Raw genomic sequence first — 23,751 nt, forward strand, 5'->3', positions numbered from 1 at the left:
TTTGTAAGCCAATAAGAATTATAAAAATGAATTAAAACTATAAAAACACAGGAGAACTCAATTTCCCATAATGCCCTCTTCCATTTCCGCATATACGGGTTGTCTAAGGGGCTCTTGCACGGGTGAACTTCCTTTCGCTCCGACATCTTGACGAGGAAACATGGTGAGGATAGTTATTACACGTTTTGTCGAAACAAACTAAAAATGCTTCATCTTTCTGTGACATATCTCGAGTTGTAATTGTTCGGATGATCTGGCGGCAGTAACGTGCTTTATTATGCTGCCATAAGAGTGTGCGGATGAAGCAGATAACAGTTAAATGTTACTCATTTAGCAGCTGGCTAGTTAGCTAGCTAGTCTGCTAAACCCACCATGCTTTCATGATTTACAGCGGTTACAGAAAATGAACCGAGCAAAGTTGTCACTAGTAATTCGGTATAAATGATAATTATACACAAGATGCGACACAGATAGCGATTACAATGTTAGTTTATTGTAACAATGAGAATAACCAGCTATGCTAATAGTTGTGCTAGAAACGCTGTCAAAGACGCCGACAAGGCCATCCCATGCCGTCCAGCAGAGTTAACCTCAGGCTGCTGGGTGTTTCCACCAACCCCGCAATTTTTTTTAATAGAATACCTTTAGTGCAGAAGGATCGTAATACACGGGCATTGAAGCATGTGCTGACATCTCCCACATGCCGTCCCAGTCTGAGTGTGATACAGCGTGGAGGATTAAGTGTTGCCTTGTTCTGGTTTCAGCCTCCCAAGCAAGACAAGAAGAAGGATACTGGGAAGTCCAAGAAGGACAAGGACCCAGTCAACAAGTCTGGAGGCAAAGCCAAGAAGAAGGTATGCAGTAATTAATAATCATCCAGAGTTGGTCCTTCACATGTGATGTGGTTGCTGAATAATTGGTGACCAGGTGCAATGTAGAGCTTTCCTCATCACTGAAACCTTTCTCTCTCATTCTGAGCAGAAGTGGTCCAAGGGAAAAGTGAGGGATAAGCTCAACAACTTGGTCCTCTTCGACAAGGCTACCTACGAAAAGCTGTACAAAGAAGTTCCCAACTACAAGCTCATCACCCCCGCTGTTGTGTCGGAGAGGCTGAAGATCCGTGGCTCTCTGGCAAGGAACGCCCTCCAGGAGCTGCTTTCCAAAGGTGAATTTTTTTTATTTTTTTTATCCATAGCCGCAAATGGTGCTCACTGGACCAGAAGCAGTACCTGCATCCAAATCAAATGTATTTGAGTTTGAATTTAACACATTAGGAGATAGTCAGGATAGTTAATTAGAGAAAGGACCTTAACAACCCCTTCTCATCTGTTGAATAATAAAGTGTTTGGTTCTCTTAAATGACCAAAATATTTGCACATATCTAGACTTTAATGCACTGCTAATATATTAGATATTTGCTGCTTAAGTCTCAGATTGTGTCCGGGTAGTCTGGACAGGATCTGCTTAGTTTGTGTTCCAACAGTTATATTGGTGAATAGCTGATTTTTGGTCAAAGGAGCAGAACAATAAGGAGATTGCGTGTTCACAATAGATATCTTTCTGAAAAAGTGGATCCAGGGGAAGTTGGAGCTCTGAATTAAGTGTTTTGAGTAATCTCATCTGCCTGTAAACATGTACTTTTTATTAGGAGTGGAGATGGTACTGATGCTAGAAAACAGCATCAATAACATATTCTGACATCCACAACATTGTGATGCAACATTAAGCTCATCCCATCAATATGTCCCACAGTCATCAGCACTGCTTTCGGCTGCATCTACCATTTATAAATGCTTACACACTACATATCCATGTCGTAGTATTTTTGTTGCAGATTCATCAGTTGTTCCTAAATTACAGCGATTTGCATGGTTAATATGCAGCAAGTATCACTGAGCATAGTTACACGTTGTGTTTGTCATTTCTTTTTTAGGCTGTCCTCATTAAAAAAAAAAGTCCAAGTACAAATTGCTTGATGAAAGCAAAGGGTTCAACAGTGAATGCTGTCTAAATGTAGTACTTCCTTGCATCCCACCAGATGTGATGCTTGTTTCAGTTGTTTTATATATGAAATCTGTCACGTGTAACAAGAACTGCTGTCTGTCTTAGATTAATCGTGTTAAAAATGCGGTGAAGTAGGAATGGAAAATATATGCGGTTACACATCACACACAGTGACATTGTCTCATGGGCATTCACAAGCCCATTGCCTGCTTTGTGTCACCATAACAAATAAACTAAAAACTGCATTCATCTATGCAAAGCTAGTTTTCACGGACTGCAGTTTTTTCTACGATAAATTAAACCTGTTGTCCCACATGTGGCGCATCATCTGCAGGTGGGCTACAGTATGACTGTATTTATGGGTGCTAACCTTTATTGGATAAACTGCAGGAATGAATTTTGCTATAATTTCTGCAATGACTACATAATTGCATACCCGAAACACGTATGTTGCCGGTGTTTACACTTAATTCTTACAATAAAAATATCCAAATGGACCTGTAAACTGTGACATTCAGCTAGTTTGACTCTTTCACTGTGACATTTGAAATTGTGTGGTGTACATCCCCAGGTTAAATGAGTTGCAGTACATGTTAGGTGAACAATGTGTGGATGACGATATGCTTACGGAGGACATGGTCCTGTTTTTCTCTTCCAGGTATGATTAAACTGGTGTCCAAACACAGAGCGCAGCTGATTTACACACGTAACACCAAGGGTGGCGATGAGGAGGCAGCGGCAGCAGCAGCAGAGAAAGCATAATCGGGTACGATGGCAGAAACTGTACAACATCATGCATCTTATCTTGTTTTTAGCTGCATCCACTGACCCACATCCTTTTGTCTTTCAGGTTCTCCTATTTGCTTCCTTAATGGGCTGTTTGTAATAAAAGGTGAATAAAAAATTGTAATGACAAAATCTCAGCTGTGTATTTGTTTAGTGGTCGTGTCAGTTAACTGGTTTACCTGCTATGTGGCAATTTCTATAACCAGGTATGTGGGGGGGCACTTTATTCATAACATCAAAATGAACTTAGTTTTTAGGTCCAGAGTTAATCAGCATCAAACAGACCATGGCTATTAAGGCTGAGAGTGTTAAGTGAGTGATGGCACTAGTAAAAGCAGGTGGCACAATAGTTTTGTAGATCCACACACACAAAATATCTAAGTGGGGGTTCATACCTAAAAGTCTGGTTCCTGAATGGCCTGAGGCTGGTGCATTGTTTAAATTTTCCAACTGATCCGGATTGCACTTGCACAAAAACTCTGTCAATTTTATGCAAATACCATGTAGTGGGAATATTTGATTAATGGTCATACAATCAACGGGTAAAAAGACGAATATCTTACATCAAGGAGCACCTTCAGGTTGGTGATGGTCTGGAGCGTAATCAGCATTTAGAGGATCATGCATATAAATGACCCTGAAGACTGGGTATTAAATAAAATGTAGGCATTTCCAGGAAGAACTCTGCATCAGGTGGTGTTCAAATCATACCATGATTGCATTTGTCTAGTAAAGACTATTCATAAAAGCGGCTTATATTTACAGAATCCATATTTATCTCGTTGACTGAATCAATGCATATATCCCTAACTGCTACATTAAAAAAAGTTGAATTTATCAAAACGTGCTGACCGTATCAAAATATTCATATAATTTAGCCTATTCTATATTAAATATTGTCAGTGAATGTCTTTCATATTTTGATTGTAATTTTATTTTTTTTTCCATTCTCTATATTCATACTGAAAATCAAGATCAAACGAGCATTTGCCCTTGTGTTCCAGGGGAGGTTTCTGTCCTCCCTGAGCTCGCCTTAGGACACTTGTGTGACAATTTGACAGATGTACCGCCTCACCTTCTGTTCTGACTGTAACAACACTGTCTGAACTGATCTGTGTGAAGTTGTGCACATACTCCCCATAATCACAGATTTCTTGCCTCCTCGCACCTGAAATAAGCTATATGTTGGGTATACAGTAAGTAAGAGAAATAAATATGGTTCATGGTCTGGAACAAATGTCCCCCAGTGTACAATAATGGTCATGAAATTGTCATAATGAAAACAAAGTTGCAAAACATGCCATAATAAAAGCAAGAGAAGAGGTGCTCCTTGGATCTGACAGTGATATAACACAAAACGTGCTGTGGGCAAATGCAGTTCAAAAGAAGGGGAATGCATTCCTCCTAAAATAAAGGTCAGAGGGGGGTAGAGTAGCCAAAGACTGTACTCAAGTAAAAGTACTATTAATTTGCAAAAAAGTAGGCTACTCAAGTAAAAGAGGACATCAAAATAAATAGTTAATAGTTAGAGTACAAAAGTATTTACTGAAAAAATTACTTTAGTAATGAGTAACTTAAAAATTAAAAATTAAATAAAATAAAGAAACCAAAAATGGGTCTTTTATTTGATGTGGATGTGACTGGAATTATTTCAGCTACTGATGGTCTTTCTCAGGTAAAGGTAAAGAAGCGAAGTCATCATCATCTGATTAGATAACCTGCCACATTTACACCAGGACAATCCCAGTCTGTAGCTCTCAAGTGTGATTACAAAATACTAAATTAATATAATAGTCTGTTAAGTACGCCAATAAGTAAAGATTGTTTAAAAAATATACATTCTGTCTAGTCTCCTATATCAAATTATAATTTAATAAAAATGCTGTTTCATCATTTATTGCCTATTTAATGCAGGTGTGTTCACTTCTTCACTTTTTCCTGAGGAAGATCATCTGTGGTTGAAACATTTGGTCTCTCTTCATCAGGCTACACCACTGAACATGAGTAGTTAAATGCACACAGCTCCTACACTGTTAGCTTGAATATTTACATCATGACAGAAAGCAGGAGTAGTGAAGCATAACGTGTGTAGCTATTTGTTATTAAACATATTAACATTAACATAAGAGACACTGCTCTCCGTCCGCTTAGTGTCAGCACTGATGTACTGACTTCACAACAGGAGCCCGCTGCACTATGCACTAAATTTTTCATCTGTAAATATGAGCTGCTAGCACTATTTGAAAGCCATACTACCATCCTGTAGCTTCAGCTATTTTTCTGCTCTGGCCAGAGTCATGTGGATGTGCGACTGTGGCAGAATAACAAAGGCACCTACCTTTTAACAGATCATAGCATAGCAAAGAAATTAATAAAGGTTGCACAATGAATGTATCCAAATGTAACTTAAAAACATAAAAGTAATGATTTTTCTAAAATATATATATAAGTAAGAAAAGCATTAAAACTACCCTGACAAATACAATTTACTCAAAAGGGTCACTTGAATACTAATGGAGTGAATGTAATTTGTTACTATCCACCTCAAAAAGGTAGCTTTATTATTGCAGCTAAATGAAATGTGATCTTGTTTTATTCATCTAGTCATTATTAAGGCTTTCACTTTTATACTTCAACAAAGCAGCCTGCCTTTGTTTTGTCTAGATGGGTGGGAACCCTGAAAATGAAAAGCTGATTGGTTTGGGGTATTTTGAAAATGCACTTTCACATTGTGTGGGTGGGTTCATGAACCCAATCTAACATACAGCCGACAGACATCCAACGCTTTCCAGGCGTTATTCTGTTTAAAACAGCACACTTGGGATGATTGCTCTGACTTGTGCTACTGCATGCATTCACACCTCATTTACTGCGCATGTTGAGTTCAATTACTTGTCTGCATCCTTGCTGATGAAAGGCCTCGGTTCTGCACCTACACCATGTACCTAGTGTTGTCATCCAATAAATTCAAGGGGACATCCAGACTCAACTGATCTTGTTTTCAGTGTAAGATGGATCGTTTCTAACTCGGTGCAAGAGACGTCTTCTACTTGTCTATTAAAAGCTATGGGCAGTGAAAGGTTATGAGATATTGATGAGAAATGACACGAAATGAAGCTATCTCCACTGTCAGATGTCTGCTCTGGGCATGAAAGACACAGGAGCCTCGTGATGGATGCTGTCAGGCGTCCCTTTGTCACTGCACAGCATTACCTCGAGCAGCAACAGCAAAACACACTGCAGGATGCGTGTCACTGACAGATGCAGCACCTATCAGCTCCTCCAGCATCAGCCTGTGAGAACACAAAGACTGTGGAGGTGACTTCTCACTGTTACAAAGCCACGAGTGAGGGGCTTTTTAACAGAGCAACTGCCATGCGTTGGAATATTTGGTGCGCTTTTCCTCATCTCCATCAGCCAAACTGAATTCTTTTATTAGTCTGTCTGTTGTCTGGGGTTTGGTACTTGTTCTGCATCTAAGTGCCTGTGGTGTATAAAGGCCAAGTATTAACTTGTGAGTGGTTAATTAACTATACACAAGCATTTGTTCTTCACTTTATTAGAAATTAAAGGTCTTGTATAGTGCTGGTTAACTTGTAAATACACATTGCTGTGTTCTTGTCATATAAGCCTTGCATGTAGAGACAAGCATAAACAATTCTCACTCATGTAATAGACAGCAATTTCTGCTGTCTAATCTCTTTAACACTTGGACAATGGTGTCTGTGTTGCTCAGAAAACCCATCCTATGGAACTCACATTCCTATAATTTTGGGTAATGCAATCAGTTCTTGTAATCATGTTTGATACTTCTAAATATGTGTGCATTTAGATAGTTGTGTACAAATACATCACGTTTTTAAAGCCACTATGTACCTACACTTGTGTTTTCAGTTATTTACTTGTCTTCTGCACAGGTTGAAGGTGGGTGGATCTATGCTGGTAATTTTGTGAGGTCACCATGTAAAGGCACGGTCACATTGACCTTTGTCCCACCCTAAGATGTTATGTCACAATTCCATAGAGGGTAATAAATAAATGTTAAGCGGAGCATCACAAACTGTAAACAGTGTGTGAGATAGATGCTGCAGTTTGTTGTGCGATGTTGTACAAACCAAGGCCACTGACAGAGCAGGAATAATAACTTCTTCATGTACAGTGTGGATATGGTGCAAATCTGCGAAGGTGAACCACTGACACACCTTCCTGCATTTGTCTGTTGTATGGGCTTCAGTTGATGGACAGATACTGTAGTGAGGGAGTGTAATGTGACTACTTTTAAGGTGTAATATGTTCTGCAGCTGCAGCAAAGCTCACAGTAGATTCACGGAGACCTAATCAAGCTCAGTGTGTGCACACCTACACAATCCCAAGAAGCGGTCTAATCAGGCACAATAATTAAAATCACCTGTGTGGGTTACCCTGAGGCAGAGCCTTTAAAATGATTTATAATATTTCGTAATGTTAAACAAAGGTAGAGAGATTTTTTTTTAAATGACACAAAGAGCTGTGGCGCATAGTCATTAAGTCCAGCAAGAACAGAGAGTTTGTACATCCAAATCAGTAAGAAAAACACAGGTTTAACTAATAATATTAATGATGTCTGAATTCCAGGTAAGCCACGACAGGGAGCCAGCATGTAAAATACCAGGACCGTGAAACTTTCTCACATTAATGGAATGCCGTTGTCATTATTTTTATCAATTCCACATGTGCTTTTCCTACTATGACATGTAAAAATAGTCCTTTTTCACAGCAGACATTTTGGCATGTCATAGCAAGAAAAAGCACAGGTGCAATTGATAATGTTAATGAAGACTGCATTCCATTAACGCGAGCGAGTTTCAAGGTCTTGTGCATGCTGGCTCCCTGTCTTAGCTCACTGGGACACTTGATGGAAAGGAACTATTGTAACCAAAACTCGTTTCACCTTTGCTTTTCCTGCTATGAGAAGTCAAAATGTCTGCTGCGAAAAAAAGGCATTACTAAATGTTAAAAAATGGAAGAAATGTAAAAAAACAAAAAAAAACTTCAAAGTCCATCACAAAAAGTCATAATTCTCCTTTCATTCAGTTTTGTATATTCCTGGACACACAGAGGTGACAGACATTTACCTTGTACCTTTAATTTGTCATTTCAGTATTTCTTTTCCAGTGTGTAATTTGTGGCTTCTGGACTCTTTAACCTGTCACCAGCAATGTCAATTAAGTCATCATCAACGGGTGTTTCAGGCAGCCTCCCCCGGTGAGGTTGCCGTCTTCTGAATAGCTGCTGGTCTAAAAATCTCACAGAGCCACTTTCTAATATAATCATATAATATAACAATTTATGTAAATGTTTTCTAATAAAATGAGTTACCCACAATTCACACATCTTTGTTGTTGAACGACAAAATGAGGAGAGTCAGGAGTACGTTAAGACTTAATAACAGCATGAATTGTGTATATTGTCCTTGTATTGAAGGATGACCTTGAGTTTGTTTACCTAAAGGACACATTAAGTTCTGAAATTTTCCAATTTCCATTTCAACAACTGCAACCTTCCCCCCCCCCGTCTATTAATACGCTGTATTCGCTGCTTGTCCCTCTGACTTACTAACTGCCCTCTTCAAGGTCCGCCCCTACTGCAGACTGTCACCCAGCAGGGCTATCTGAAAGACCAGCTTAACTTTATGTTGAGAACCATGACCGAAGTCTCAAATTAGACTGGACTGCATGGAGCCTTGGGTTGGGCAGTGAAAGTGACTCACTGGTATGCATGACAAACAACTGCCTCTGTTCATTATGGATATTTCTCTGTGTGTGTGTGAGAGAGAGATTGAACCTCTCCACTGATGTTTAATTCTCCTCCCTCCACCTCCTCCTCTTCCTCTCTCTGTTTCTGTCTCTCTCTTGTACACGCTGATGATATTCAAATGTCTGCAGGAAGGCTAAAAAGGCACAGCGAGTCAGAGGGAGAGAGTCAGAATGGGTATGCAGGCGGGTGGGAGCGCCGTCTCGTGGTGATCAGTCAGAGCGCTTCCAGAGCTGGATTTATGGCACGCAGCTGTTGAGTAGCTGACAGACGTGTGAGGAGCTCAAGCGCGGCTGCTTCTCAAGCTGCTCCTACCAGCTCAATCTCTGCTTACTGCAGCGTAGGAAGGAGGACTTCTGTGCCTCAACACACAACGGTGAGTAGACTGCCTTTTCTTTCACAAATAGTATTTATTTATTTCACAACTTCCTCTTAAGGTCACATTCAAGTGTTTTATAATGTCAACCTTTGACCTAATGTACAATTTCTTAAAATGTTTTCTTCCTTTGTGACCCCTGTTGTGCTGTGATTACTTTGTAGTCCTTCCAGAAGCAGTTTGGCATTTGGAAAACATGTTTTCTGGTTGCCAGCTGTCTGCAGTTTTACCATACATGGCCAGCAATATTGGACTACAAAAATAACTTTGTGAAAGAGCACCTCACTAATGTTTTGTGTCTTATGAGCATTACTCCAGTGTCTTATCATTTTCCATTAGTTAGACCTATGTAGTGTGTGTGTTAGTGTGTACGTTCTGTGCTGCCTTAAAAAATATATAGTTCACTATGCTGTGTCCTATTTTTAGAAGTTGAGGCATCACAGCAGAGTGGAGACATGACGCTGGCCACTTACTACACAGACAGATAGACAGGCAGAAACTACAGCCCTGTGCGTCAGCTTTCGATCGCTCCACACACCGAGCTCCCCTGACAATTCCTCTGCGAACTTCCTCCAGCTAAACAATGTGAGCTTTCCTAACTCACTGAAACTTTTGGCGTTTGGTCAGGTCAGAGGAAGCCTGGATTCTCCATTACAGCTGGACCCTGTGGATTTTAGTTCAGCCCGGCCTTCACTCTCATCCAGAGGTCAGAGTGAGAGAGACAGACAGGTGAAGAGCATCACTTGTTTAAGGTTATTTGACCGGGTGCCCAAGGATAAATAGCCCTGATAACAGTGCTGAACCAAGGACTCTTCATCTTTGGGAGCAGGGGACTTTGTTAAAGTTCTGTAATGCTTTAGAAACTTCAGCTTTAGTCTCTCCTGAGGTATGGGATAGATACTTGTAAACTCTTAAAGTTTTAGATAATCTAATTTAAAACATGTTTTCCATCACCAGGAAACTTAAAAGTAAAGGCATGGACCTGATAAAACCTATTTTCTCTCTAAGCCTGTAAGGTCAGATTGTATTTCTGATCATAAAGTCCCATAAGTTGAGCATTCCTGGCACATGAGACTGTTCGGGGAGTGTTTATTTGGGTTGCTATGGAAGGATCAGGCTGTGGCTGAAGGGCTGGTGGTAACACTGAAAATGGAGCTGGAAGACGCCTTTAAAGATTGAGCCTCAAAGCTGCTTCCTCCTACCACTGCTGCTAGTACGGAGGCCTCTTAATGCCTTCATTTAACATAATTAGACTGGGTTAGATCAAACTCATTAACATCATAATGAACAATTCCAGAGCTCTTTCATCTTCACCGCTCATTTGCCCAAAGTGCAGAGTGGGCTGATCAACATGTTAAAACACAAATGATCTGTCGTTGTTAATAGGTAGGAATCGGTCAATTTAACTGATACTGATTTGTCTTTGTTTGATAAAACCCAACTTCATCCATGAACATACATACTGAATGAGCATACACTCTCACTTAAAGTTGTTATTGCTCTACTGTGTTGCTGAGATTAAATATGTCATTATGACTCAATCTCACAAGTACTATTGATAAATGTAAATGAAGCGAGAAAGAAAAAACTAGCATTTCACATTACTTACTCCATATCAACCTTTGCTCTCTCTAGAAATTGCACAAAGTCATTTTTACCTCCTTTTCAGGCAACATTCATTTGTTTGGTTGTGAAATAAGGGCTATTTATCGCAGCTGGGATTGCAGGCCATGTGACATGTCCTGCAGAGAGGCGGCTTTTGTCACAGAAATACTCTCAGCCTTTTATGCCAACACATCCCCTCCCTGTGTTTACTGCAAACAGCAAGAAATGAGCCACACAGACTATAGGCCTTTATTATCGTCTCCCTCTGAAACATCTCCTCCTGGACCTCAGAGAGCTCAGACCCCCGCAGTGAGCACGTTTGCTTATATTCATCACTCCTAGCTGTGAGGGCAAAACGATATTTTCTTCATTATTTACATAAACATAACTGAATTTGTTCATACAGTATGTCACTGTAGACTGTCAGCCCTTTTCTACTTATATCTTCATCTCCACATGGAGTCACAGTGGGATGACGCGCCCGGCGGAACATCTGTTAATGTCAAGGAAGAATTACTTTTTGGTTTGAAAAGTGGCTCCTTTAACATGATGGAAAACGCCTTTACTGTGGCAGTAAGGCGCAACATCTGTCCCATATGTAAATGAGCCTGGCTACTGCAGTCTGAGCCCTGTCAGCTTCAGACAACACTGCTGAGACAACCTAGATACATCAGATAAACTTTCCCATAAAGTTGAGATGTGGCAGCTGTAAGGTATTGATGACAATTTGGAGCAGTTTGTTGCTTGGAGAAAGCTGCAGTATGTCTTTGTTTCTGCCTGTTATGGGTGTTTTATTGACTCTGAATAATCTACAACCGACAGCATTTTCTTCAGGCCTTGTCCTCCGCTAAAGCAGATTTCTCTGCAGCCTGTGTCTGGTTATTAATTCAGGTTATTCAATAGAAAGTGACACGACTCCTTTCTCCGCAGCCCCGTGAGGCTGTGTGGTCCTTGGCTCCACTGTGCTCAAACACACACTCCCCGTGTCGTTGAGGAATCTGTCCCTGAGGGTACCTCTTGTCACTGTGTCAGATGGTCCAAATGTGCTGACTGGGGGCCTCGCTCGCAGGTTCTGCAGTCCTGCAGTTGGAGCTCCGTCTGTTCTCATGTGAACCGAATACGGAAAATTGTTGTGAAATGAATTGGAGTGTTTAAAATATGCTGACATTCATCTCCTTGGCTAGTGTCATTGATAGCTTGCTGCTGTGTAGCCAGGAAGTACAGCCTTTGCTCTGTAATAAGTGGCATTCTCCTTTTGCCTTTTTTTGAAAAACTGCTGGAAATTCCATCAAGTTTTCCGTTGGCCAGATATTCACTGCGTCTGTGCATGAGTTCTGGGCTCATGAATTATACTGTGCGCTGTGTGAACAAGGCATTGTATGGCGGTGCAGTTAGGCAGTGTGTATGTTAAACAGCTAAACTTCCAACTAAACAGAGTGGATTCAGATTCAGAGCAGAAATCCACCTCAGATCAAACCCATAATGATCTGTTGTTTACCATCTTTTATATATCACAATATTGTATGGATTCAAGATATTGATGTCTGAATACTTTCTCCAAACTTCTTAAAACCTGCATTCATGGTAATAATGTAGATGGCCACAATTTTATGAAATGGTTCTCCTACAAAGACCCAGAAAGGGAAAAAATGAAAATAAAAGTTGGTGTAAAACCGCATAAGTGCAAATGTATGTTACTAGTCACTGTCACTGCAGACTTTACGGACAAACTTAAAGCTGCAATTATATTAAATATTCGTATATTAACAAAGAGCGAAAGAGGTCGTTTTTAGTGACAAACACAGGAAATTGTAGCCCATCTTTGCAGTTCCCCTCAGTTGTAGGCAGATTTTTAGCAGCTTTCCGATAATAATTTTTTGTTGTTCTGGCCTACAATGTTATTGTTTTGGCTCACTCTCACCGGTGTTATATATATATATATAGTCAGTTTCAACTGGCAGACAGATATTTTCATCAAGTAAGTTCTAAAAACTCACAGTCCACTACCTGCCCAGCTCCAAACAGCAGGCAGACAGAGTTGGCAACTAGCTGGTAAACATAGTGGAGCATTTAGCAGCTAAAGAGCCAGATATTTCCCTCAGGAGTTGGTGGAGAACAAAAATGGATATAGAATAGAGAGAAGAGAGTGAATATTGAAATTATATCTGTCAGGTGGCCAGAAACACAACTCCAAATGAATATTAATGTTGCTCCGTAACTGGATGTGTAAATAGGCAACAGCGTTGCATTCATAATTGCTTCCAAGTGGCCAACAAAAAAAAACAGTTATTGCAGATTTAAATATGTTATTGGTTTTGTCAAAATAATTATCTGTGTAACAGCAGAGAAGAGTAATCTCTGTATGTGGTTTTTTTTTTTGTCTTTTTAACATCTGTGTGTCTTTGTGTGTTTTGCCCAGCCTGCAGATGGTGCGGGAGCAGTATGTCACCACCACCCAGGGCAGCAGCGTGCCCAGGCCGGTGCCCGACCACGTCTACAACATCGGCATCTATGGCTGGAGGAAGCGCTGCCTCTACCTGTTCATCCTGCTGCTCATCATCATCCTGGTAGTCAACTTTGCCCTCACCATCTGGATCCTCAGGGTGATGTGGTTCAACACGGTATGGATGACTCACCTTGGCAGTTTGTATTTTCAGCTGGGATAGTTTTCAACTCCTTTCTTTCCCCAGGTTCCATGCTTTTCTTTATATCTTCAGCATGACTTATCAGTGTCACTTCCTTGTTCCTAATAACTTCCACATTGACCCAATATTACCTGTGTAGTTATCAGTGGTACTAATATCCATCATTAAGTTATACTTTGCTGTCTAAACAGGATAATTTATTTGTTTATATGAGTCTTGTCAGCCTTTTGTCTCAAGTCCAGATGGCAACTGTGGATTTATGCAGATGCAGAAAAGGGGACAAATCTACACACACATACACACGCACTGTTGTGTGAAGTGCCTGCACAGCTAAAGCAGCTGGCTGGTTTATTCTCAGATGGCCTTAAGTCCTACAGGGAACATTGCTAAGTGTGTTTCAGACTTGGAAACCTGTGAACCTTAACCTGCCACGTTTTGGATTCATACCTTGCAGATAAAACCATCCAGTGGATTTACAGTTAATTATTCAGCTTCACTTGCAGATTGAGTTTTCCCTCTTAAAACTGTCTTGCTGTGTTTTCATCTGAATGCACATGTCTTCATTTTGTTGTAGGAAGGGATGGGACACCTACAAGTAAACTCAGATGGGGTCAAACTGGAGGAGGGCGAGTCCGAGTTTCTTTTCCCCGTCTACGCTGAGGAGATCCACTCCAGAGAAGTAAGATAATCAGGAACACACACTTTTCCTGCATCTCTCCCCACATTCTTCTTCACTTTGCTATACCTCTTTTCCTCCCTCTAACTTCTGCTTTCCTCCCTCTTCTGTCTTCTCTCAAGCTAACACTCAAACTACTGTTTGCTCAGCTAAGGTGCCTGACAGCGTGGCCATTATTTCATCTCACTGTTTACCAGACTTGATTGTGAGTTGGATCTGTGCTGACTACATGTCATGTTATCATCTAAATCTAATCCCTTGCAGAAACTTGAGCAGTTTTTATCCAGCTGTAGCGAGTGAATTGCATATTTCTTTTTTTGGGAGATGTGTCAGAACAAACTGGATTTGGCAGTCCCACACAGTGCACGTGGTGGTGCAGAGAGCTCCCCATTAACCTCAGGGATATTTGTGGTGGAAAGTAGTTTATGGCCAGCCTGCTAGCAGCAGATGGGAACACTTTGTTGCAGTTGTTTACATGTTATGGCTTTTCTTGCTCATAGCAGCAATTTTTTTTTTGCATTCTTTCTTGTTTATGTGCCTCATTAAAAAGGCAATGTATTCCTCATTTATGGATGGACACTTTCTCTAATGTATTCTATAGATTTCTAATTAGATTCAGGATTTAGTGAGCCACCGCTTTGCTTCGACATGAAAGTTATTTCTTGGATAAATCTTTCTTATAGCTGCAAAGGAACAGTGTTAATTTATTGCTAAGGCTACCTCATTTAAACATTTTCTGAACGTTTGCGTTTCTGTCATGTCTCACCTAATTACCAGGTGTCATATCTTCTGCTAAAATCTGTACAACATTCTAATAAGGCACCATTCACAAAAAGTGTGTAAGCTGTAACTAATGGTTTTACTACTGCTTAATAAATCATTTGGGTCAATATCACTGTATGGTGCCTTTTGGTGTCTCTTATATAAAAAATTTATTTGCCATGTTAACTTAACATAGAATCACTATGGTAGTTTTGGTTACATTAGGCTTAAGTTTTTATATTCATAAAAAAGCATTTCTTGGCTCTATAGAGACATTTTCTAGATTTTATTTTGGAGAATGCGTACTATTTTGCTATGTCCCATCCATTGCTCATTCAGTTTCAGTTTCAGAGAGTAATATATAGTCAAATCATAATATCTTTAAGTTGTTGTTGACAGGTTGCTGAGCCTAACATGTAATGTAACCCTGTCAGTGTAAAATAAAAAACTGAAGCTCAAAATGTCCACCTTGACGACCACTTAGGGTTAGGCATGTCCAACTGAAACTGGTGCACATGTACGTGATAGGCTGGATATATCATTCATTTGCAGTTAATTTTGAAATTTATAGAATTGTGATATTATGGTTTATAGAATTTTAAAGTTAAATAAATGGTTCACTTTTATATTTTGTCATGCTTTGCGCGTTCTGCTTTGTGTCCGACCCGTCATGTGGTGGTCCACCCTGTAATCTTGACATTTTAAAATAATAATTTAATAGTTCAATCATACCATATATAATCCATTGTGTTTAAAAGCTAAATGTGGGAGGGGAAATAATATGCAAATAAGAAACTGCATCTTAATATCACAGTTTTCTCCAAATAACAAAAAATCAGGTTGTGAAACATCTGTCTCTGGTTGGTGTATATCCTCCTCCAGCAGTACACTTATAAATGTTAAATAATAAATTTTAGGCACTCTCAGGAGAAGTTTGTCAACTGACTTGAGCGAACGGGTGGGTGTATAAAGATGAAGCAGCTCAGATAAATAAGGGGGGGCAAGGTCATTCAAGGATTTAAAAGTCAGTAAAAGAAGTTTAAAATCGATCCTAAATTGAATGGGTAGTCAATGGAGTGAGCGTAGATCTGCGGAGATGTGTTCATATTTACGTGTTCACATTAGAAGACGAGCTGCAGCATTTTGCACCATCTGGAGACGGGCGAGAGACGATCCATTCATCCCAACGAAAAGTGCATTGCAGTAATCTAATCTAGTAGTCACAAAGGCGCGTATAACTGTCTCAAAATTATGCTTAGAAAGAATCGGTTTCAGCTTAGCCAGCTGTCTTAATTGAAAGAAACTAGATTTAACCACTAACCCAACGTGTTTATCCAGTTTCATATCGGCATCAATTTTGACATACTGAGCTAGGGGGCCTAGATCGAGGTGAGGAGGGGAGTGAGTCCCAGAGGTGCCGTTAAAAACCATCACCTCCGTTTTGTTTTCATTAAAACTTAAGAAGTTGAGAGCCATCTAAGCCTTTATGTCCTCTAGACATGCAAACAATGGTCTGAGAGTGTCATCCTTATTCAAAGGTACATAGATCTGGCTGTCATCTGCATAACAATGGAAAGAGATGCCATGTTTCCTAAGTATTGAGCCAAGTGGGAGGAGAAAAAGGGAAAAGAGAAGAGGGCCTAGAATTGAGCCTTGCAGGATGCCACAGGAGAGGTGTGCCATAGTGGCACAGTCACCACAGTTGACACCGAATGTCTTACTTTTCAAGTAGGATTAAAACCATTTTAGGGCTATGGCTGTAATGCCCACCCATCGCTCTAAACGACAGACCAGAATTTCATGGTCCACAATGTCAAAGGCAGCTGTTTAATCCAGAAGCACAAGGACCGCACAGTCACTAGCGTCTGTTGCTAAAAATATATTGTTAAAAACTTTTACGAGAGCAGTTTCAAGACAAGTGTGAAGTCACTGTGTGTATGAATTAAGTGTGACTTAAGTCCGAGTCTCAAACTTGAGTCCCCATCTCTGATGTCCACTGAAGGAAACTTCCTGGTGAACTAAAAAGACACAAGTCATGTTGTGTCGTGATTTAAGCCAAAGTGATTTTTCTCAACCTGGCAACCCAAAGGTCGCTTGTATTAACTTGTTATATGAACATATGTCTGTCTATACATTTATTGACCATAACTAAAGCCACAATTTCTAATTAATGAATGTTTTTATAAATGGATTTCAGACAGTGGTACCAAACAATCTAAGAATCTACTACCACACTAGCGGCTCTAAGAGGCTGTAATTAGGCACATTGGTGTTTTGAGCTTTTTTAGCATAGTTTGCCATCTTAATCAAACTTGCTAGCATGCTAACATTTGCTAATTAGCACTAAAAGTCCAGCTGAGGCTGATGGGAATGTTATTAGTTTTGCAGGTATTTTGTTATAAATCGTGATATAGTTTTAAAAATTATTTATTAAATTATTATAAGTTATTACCATTCTTCTCGATCTTTCATAGCAATCCATTCTACACATGTTGAGATATTTTACTAAAAACAACAACTGTCACCGTCATGTTGGTACTAGAAGTCAAAGGACAACAAAAGTCAGTGGGATTCATCCACTGTTGAGAGGGGATCATCAATGTCTGCATGACAATCCATCAATTAGCTGTTGAAATATTTCAGTCTTGACCAAAGTGGTGGACCCACTAACAGATTGTCATTACCATCCCTAGAGTCATGCTGCTAGCAGGCTAAAAACCTCATAATTTGTGTTTGTTCAAGTTTTGTTAATTATAAATATATTCACACGAATGTTGATTTCCATTTTTGTATTTCTGTGTTCTATCTGTAGGATATACACAGCATGATTAAATGGCAATTTCTTTTGTCCTTTTTCAGGACTCTTCTCTTCTAGTGCACTCATCGGAAAATGTCTCCCTTAATGCCCGCAATGTAAATGGTGATGTCACAGGGAGGATATCTGTGGGTAAGAGCCTGAAAGAGGACACATGTGCACACAGAGAGACACATACAGCACTCATGCATAACAAAGTATCCCATTGATGTATGAGGGCAATAGTAAAGTCATTCATGCGCTTATCCTGCAGCTATTTCTCATCCAACATTAACAGTGACAAGAAGCCATCTTTCCATGTATAATCTCTTAGATTTCCATTTAAAATACATTAAATGCAACACTCCTCTCTCTATCTTGGCTTCTGGATCTTTCTATATTACACAGAGGGCCCAAGCCCTGTGGAGGATCATATTTGTGCGTCTTTTATGGTTCACCAATGGCTGCGTTTGGGTATTTTGTCATAATTAAAAGGCCAACAAATGACCCAACTAATTGCCGTGCTCCACAGTACTGTTATGTGTCCTTGATCGTTAAGCCATAACAAAGCATGGCCTGCATCCTCTCGGCCCTCTGTGAATAAAAGTATAATGCTCGTTAGAGAAGATTACATGCTGGTTCACAGTTGTAGGTGCTGAAGTGGGTTAAATATCTCACTGACCACTGATTTGCCTCACACAGCGGTGTGAACACTGATGTAGTAAAGGGTCCAGTGAAACAACCTTACGATACCTTTCAGTTTGAGAAATGATAGGCTCTTATTTTCCTCCTTCTCTAAGCACTGCTGATTTGAAGAGTTTATCAGGAAAACACAGTTTGATTTTGATGATTGTCATATTTTCATGTAATATTGCCAAACCCCTACAGGTATTCTTGCTGTTGTTGTTTTTGTCGTTGCAGGTCCAAAAGAAGCTCAGGGACATGCTCGAAATCTGCTCATTAACTCCCACAATGACAACATGCTGTTCACTGCAGATGGCGACCAGGCTGTGATTGGACCCGACAAACTACGAGTCACAGGTATACCAACGTCTGCCACCTGCTGTTTCCTTGGAAATACTGCACACCTCTTGGCAAAAATGTTTTTCATATTTGGAAAAACACAATATTGACAACAGATGTGAACTCAACAGGAGCAATTTGGTTTGATGGCAGATATCTGTGTAACAATCCGGCAACCAAGGACAAAGACAGACGCAGTCAGTTTCATAATCATTCATGTCATGGATATCTCTAAAGTACACCTACTTGTCAAGAGCTCTGATATCTAAACCTGAGCGTGCATTAATGCCATGTAGGTGAGATACTTCGCATTAATAGAAAATTGTAATCTAGTATTTTTATCTTTAGTTTTGATTTTACAAAATAAATATCTCACCTCAGTATCACATTATCAGTATCTCATGCTACACAAAAAGGGTTAAAGGGTAAAATATTACATTATCAGGCTGAACGACCTCTTTTCTGTCCTGCTTCACCTCACTGTCTCTATGTCCAGTGTGTGTATTGATTGCAGTGTGGGTCACTGACCACACACTGGGATGGCTGATTAATGTTGAAGGGAGTGTCAGCTGATAGCTTCATTATGCCTGGGGTCATCCACAGAGAGAAGGGCGCAGCAGCAGAGGAGCTGTTTGGTAAAATCCCTGAAACAAAAAAGCTTCTGTACTCACTGTGAGTCGAGTGGTTACTGTACATCCACCACAGTTGGATCCATATTTCTGCATAGGATGTTGGGGGTTTTGGAACCAATTTCCAGTGTGTGTCTCCCATAATCTGTTATCTAGTATTGACTGCTTTACATAAGTCAAAGTGAGCAGACAGTCTACTTTCTTTTGAAAAACACATTGAAGCAACATTTTGCAACATGACAGTCTACAGCCATGATAGCAACTCTGTGAGACTGTAGTTAGGCACAGCAGCGCTTTGTGCTAAATACTAATGTCAGAATATTAACATGTTCACAATGATGATGCTGATGCTAAGCAGGTATAATGTTTAACATCTTAGTTTAGCATGTTAGCATAATAACGTTTTCTAATTAGCACAAATGCTAGAAGCTCTAAGTAAAATCAGGGGGTCAGTATTCATCCTCTGGGGACCACGATTGTCTCCTAAGCCTGATCTATGTACAAGCTTTTGAGATATTTCATTCTGGTGAACATGAAAGTAAACTGAATGTCCGTGGGCAAGTCATTTAACGTTACCTGACCACAAAAATCGTGGTGGGAACAGCTGGAATAGTGTTGTGTGGCGGGGTCCAGGCCACTTTGGTTCCCATTTACAGAGCCAGGGCTGTGTACAAACAATGTTTTTTTTCAGAGCACACACAAAACGAACTTCTACGGAGCGTGAGGAGATATTCACTGAATTTGACAAAAACACGTGTATTGGATTAGAATCCCTTACCCCACCTTTAAATGTGCACAAATGTGGCAGTTTCTAATAGCTAATTAGATGCTTGTTTTAAGTAGTTGTTAATATTTTGTAGCCCATATTTTAGTTTATTTTGACTGCTATAACAGATGATGATTTGGAAATTACAGAAACCCTGTATTTCAGTGGCGAGCCGAACAGGTTGTCGATTAAGAGTGTTGTATTAAAGCTGTAGGCCACCACGTGAAAAATATGTTTTGTACTGTGCAGGGTGTTTCAGGGGAAAAAAAGTGTACAAAACCTAGATGACAAAAAAAAAGACTGCTGTATTAAAAATGTTACACTCACGGTTATAGTATCAATCTCTCAGACTGACGTGTATTCTGTGACACATATGAATGTGGGCGTCTCTTTCTCCATCAGGTCCTGAAGGAGCACTGTTCCAGCACTCAGTGGAGGTGCCCCTGCTGAGATCTGAACTTTTCAAAGACCTGAGGTAAGCATTTCAGCCATTGTATGGGTCACATTATTGGATAACACATTGAGTCCAACAAGTCTTGAGGAAGTATCAGGAAGATATTCAGAACATTTGATTGGGCCATGGCCTTGGAGTAAACAAATTTGCATGACATTCATTAAAAAATACCTCTAATTTCCCCTGTTATGTAAAATAAAACTAAAGAGGATCAGATTTTTCGATTAAACAGATTTGTGTTGTGTTTAATAAAAATGTTTTGCTTTAGGTTGGAGTCTCCTACTCGCTCTCTCAGTATGGATGCGCCAAAAGGAGTTCATATCAAAGCGCTGGCTGGCAACATTGAAGTTGCTTCCAACATGGATGTTATTCTGAAATCTGGTATAGGACTGGTAAGAAAAAAACATTTTCCACTACCTCAAGTCTGCTAAACATCATCTTCAGGTCTGTTTTTTCTTTTGATTACCAAGGGGATATACACAGTATGTTTTTTAGCAACATGCTGCTTCACACTTCTGTAATTTCTCACAGTCGCACCTGGGAGATTTTCATCCAGAGGAGCCTCACTCAAGTGAAGTTTGACAGTAGCTCTGCTTTTTCCATTTATTGGACGTTTTGGTACAAAATGCTTTACAGAGTGCCTTGAGAGAGCTCAACTTTAGTTCTACATTACTACCTTTATTTAGTTGTAAGAAAAAAGTAATGTATATCTATATATTGTGGTTGTAAAGGTAAGGTACCCAGAGTGAGAATTATACTATACATTTATATCTTGGGATACCAGCAGAGTTAACCAAATCTGAACATTTTTATAAAGCCAAATAGGAGCACTGAGATCTGTAAACTATAATGAGTTCATTGCCTTTTGAACTTCAAAAACATTTGTTTGGACTCTGTAGGTCTGTTGTGGTGTAGTGGTTAGCAGTTTCCATGTTACTGTTTCGAGTGAGTTTTGGTGATTGATTCTGGCTGAATCAGGGCTGTGTAATTCTTGTGGTGCAGCTAACTGGCTGAACTAGATCAAGCATTTCTATCACCAGTACTTATTTTACCTTTTTGAATTAATTCTCAGTGCATTTATATGACAACTTAGTTACAGGCCATAAAACACTTCCATCCATCTTTTTTTTGTAATGGGGAAGGAAACTGAACTTGTCCTGGATAATTGTGAACTTTATTTGAATGTTCACTTCCTGTGGTTTTCAGTGTTTTTTTGCCACAGGAATATTTACTTTGTATCACATCTATTTATATCTTCCTTATGGATCAGTGCACTCGTTAGACACTCACTGGACATCCATCTATCTGTCACCACACCGTGTGCCATAATGTGTGTGTGTATGCACTCGCCTTAAGTGGAAACTAAGACTGAAGCAGAGTGATATTTCTTTGTTGATTCATTGCAACTCTGTTGTTCTCCTTTATATTGTCCTTGCTCTCCTCGCTGTCTGCTGTGCAGTTGGTGCTGGATGCTGAGACAGTGCGCATGCCAAGCCTGCCCCTGAGCAAGGAAGGTGTTTCTGGGTATGCTCAGGGTCTCTATGAGGTCTGTGTCTGTCCCAGCGGCAAACTCTTCCTGTCCAAGGCTGGGGTCACCTCCACTTGCAGCGAGAATCAGGAGTGCTAGAAAGACTGACAAGGTAATCGATTTTCCATCTCTCGGTAGATGCATCTTCTGGGAGGCACCTAGCACAACTGTTTATATCTGGCTAGTTTTTTGTATCTTTATACAACAGTAGATCTATGATGACCTTAGTGCTAACATCCCACAGGCACATCAAGGCCTGTAAAAATACAAATGCCTGCTGGCGTACATGTTGGAGATGTCATGAAATGCATCCTTTTAGTTGCATTTATGACCTTCTAACCATTCAGCTAAAACAAATTGGCACTCAGTTTCAAATATATCTGCATCAGAGCTTTGTGGAGAAATTTTACACACACAGTATTGTGGCTGGGCAATGAGGAGCTGGCAACAGCTTACATCCTATGCAATATTATCTTGTGGTGCAATAAATAAAATTGACACATACCAAGGGCTTGGAATAATCAAAAATAAATATCTCAAAAGCTGACAGAATGTAAATGGAAATATTTATTTAGGTTTACCCTTAAGCCCTTCTGGCTCCAAGCCCTTGGTATGTAGGTTTTTGTCTTGGTGTTTAGCATGGGGGGGAGGGGATTTGAGAAATGTTGGTATATATTTTTACATTGTCTTGGTCACTTCAGAGATCTTTTTTTTCTTTCTTTTTTTTAACTCAAACCCAGATACAACACTAGACAACAGCCTTGTTTCTTATTTTGTTTACTGCTTTATAGGGTTGAGCTTAAAATACCATGTCCTTATAGTACCATAAAGTGTTAGTGTATCACATGTCTGTTTTTTCAATTTATAAGATTATGTTTGGCCTGTGTTATTTTAAGCCCTGCATTCGCATGTAATTATGCATTAGATATTAGACAGACATTTTTTCTTGCACGCAAGCTGGTCTGTTTGTTCAAAAACCTCATTTACAGCCAAGTCTATGACTAACAAAACATTACCTTTGACCACAGCAACAGACAAGCAAAAACCAAACAGGTCTAATAAAGGTAGTGTAGCTGTGGGTAGTTTGATTGGAAAAATAGTGGGATTCAGTTTTGCTTTTTCCTTTTGGGTCAAATATGCCTTGATTTTTTGTTTTCTTTTTACACAATATGCATGACAGGTATTTGACAAGATTTGCCTCTGTTGTAAGAATTAAGGTTCTCAGTTCACTATGACAAAACAGGCTATTTTTAAAAAAATTGTGTGGTTACATTGAGCATTAGCATCAATTTATCTGCAAGACTGTTTTTAGCATAATTAACATCATATTGTGTTTTGTTATTATTGTCTGTCTTAATAAATAGTTAATTTGCAGTTCTCAACTACGTTCTGGCATATTTTGATAGTGTGTAATATGTATTTATTAACTTTGTATGTTGAATAAACTTTGTGGTATTCTTCTATGATGTCTGTCAAAGCTATTCATTCTTATATATTTGTTTTTCTGAAGACTGGTCTTACGTTTTTTTTTCTAATCAAATATTATGGACACAAAAGCCCCAGGGGACTGGCAGTATTTCCACTCTTTATTGTGTTTAGCTGTGCACAAAAGCTGTAATGTAGAGATGGATACAGTTTAAATTTCCTAACCAGATTTAATGGCTCTGTGATGCACTCTAGTGGAAATGCTGCAGTACCACCATGATGCACAAAACAGATGTTCTGACCATCAACACAAATTAATCGTTACACCACCAAGCCAACGGAGCAAACTTTCTGATGTTATTCAGTAAGTCCCAATGGTTTGTGCCAGTATCAGATCTTACTATTCTGATATTCCGATATGATTTTTATTTTTACATGTCTTAATTTACTTCCCACAAGTGAACTTTGTACATTATGACTGAGTT

At 39.6% G+C, this 23,751-nt stretch overlaps 2 protein-coding genes across 2 annotated transcripts; both read left to right on the forward strand.

Moving 5' to 3' along the window:
* Positions 1-32: 32 nt before the first annotated feature.
* rps25 (ribosomal protein S25) lies at positions 33-2,922 on the forward strand. Its single transcript, XM_038693029.1, has 5 exons — positions 33-163; positions 765-854; positions 982-1,165; positions 2,663-2,770; positions 2,855-2,922. Exons 1-4 carry the CDS (start codon positions 161-163, stop codon positions 2,764-2,766), a joined length of 381 nt encoding a protein of 126 aa, XP_038548957.1. The 5' UTR covers positions 33-160; the 3' UTR covers positions 2,767-2,770; positions 2,855-2,922.
* A 5,803-nt stretch (positions 2,923-8,725) lies between these two features.
* On the forward strand, positions 8,726-23,304 carry sgcg (sarcoglycan, gamma). Its single transcript, XM_038693514.1, has 8 exons — positions 8,726-8,959; positions 12,984-13,185; positions 13,784-13,888; positions 17,507-17,594; positions 18,363-18,482; positions 20,262-20,334; positions 20,582-20,705; positions 21,773-23,304. Exons 2-8 carry the CDS (start codon positions 12,991-12,993, stop codon positions 21,938-21,940), a joined length of 873 nt encoding a protein of 290 aa, XP_038549442.1. The 5' UTR covers positions 8,726-8,959; positions 12,984-12,990; the 3' UTR covers positions 21,941-23,304.
* The last annotated feature ends 447 nt before the right edge of the window (positions 23,305-23,751 follow it).

The sequence above is a fragment of the Micropterus salmoides genome, unplaced genomic scaffold (assembly GCF_014851395.1).
Source record: "Micropterus salmoides isolate LMB-PRFRI ecotype aquatic unplaced genomic scaffold, ASM1485139v1 Ms_hic_scaffold_3, whole genome shotgun sequence".
NCBI classification, from domain to species: domain Eukaryota; kingdom Metazoa; phylum Chordata; class Actinopteri; order Centrarchiformes; family Centrarchidae; genus Micropterus; species Micropterus salmoides.

Bases quoted from the DNA above. Each gene is read 5' to 3' on its own strand.
- sgcg (XM_038693514.1), top strand. From the start codon at position 12,991: ATGGTGCGGGAGCAGTATGTCACCACCACCCAGGGCAGCAGCGTGCCC. The intron at 13,889-17,506 runs GTAAGATAATCA...GTCCTTTTTCAG, and splicing joins AGGAGATCCACTCCAGAGAA to GACTCTTCTCTTCTAGTGCA. The intron at 20,335-20,581 runs GTAAGCATTTCA...GTTTTGCTTTAG, and splicing joins GAACTTTTCAAAGACCTGAG to GTTGGAGTCTCCTACTCGCT.
- rps25 (XM_038693029.1), top strand. The intron at 855-981 runs GTATGCAGTAAT...CATTCTGAGCAG, and splicing joins GAGGCAAAGCCAAGAAGAAG to AAGTGGTCCAAGGGAAAAGT. The intron at 1,166-2,662 runs GTGAATTTTTTT...TTTCTCTTCCAG, and splicing joins CCAGGAGCTGCTTTCCAAAG to GTATGATTAAACTGGTGTCC.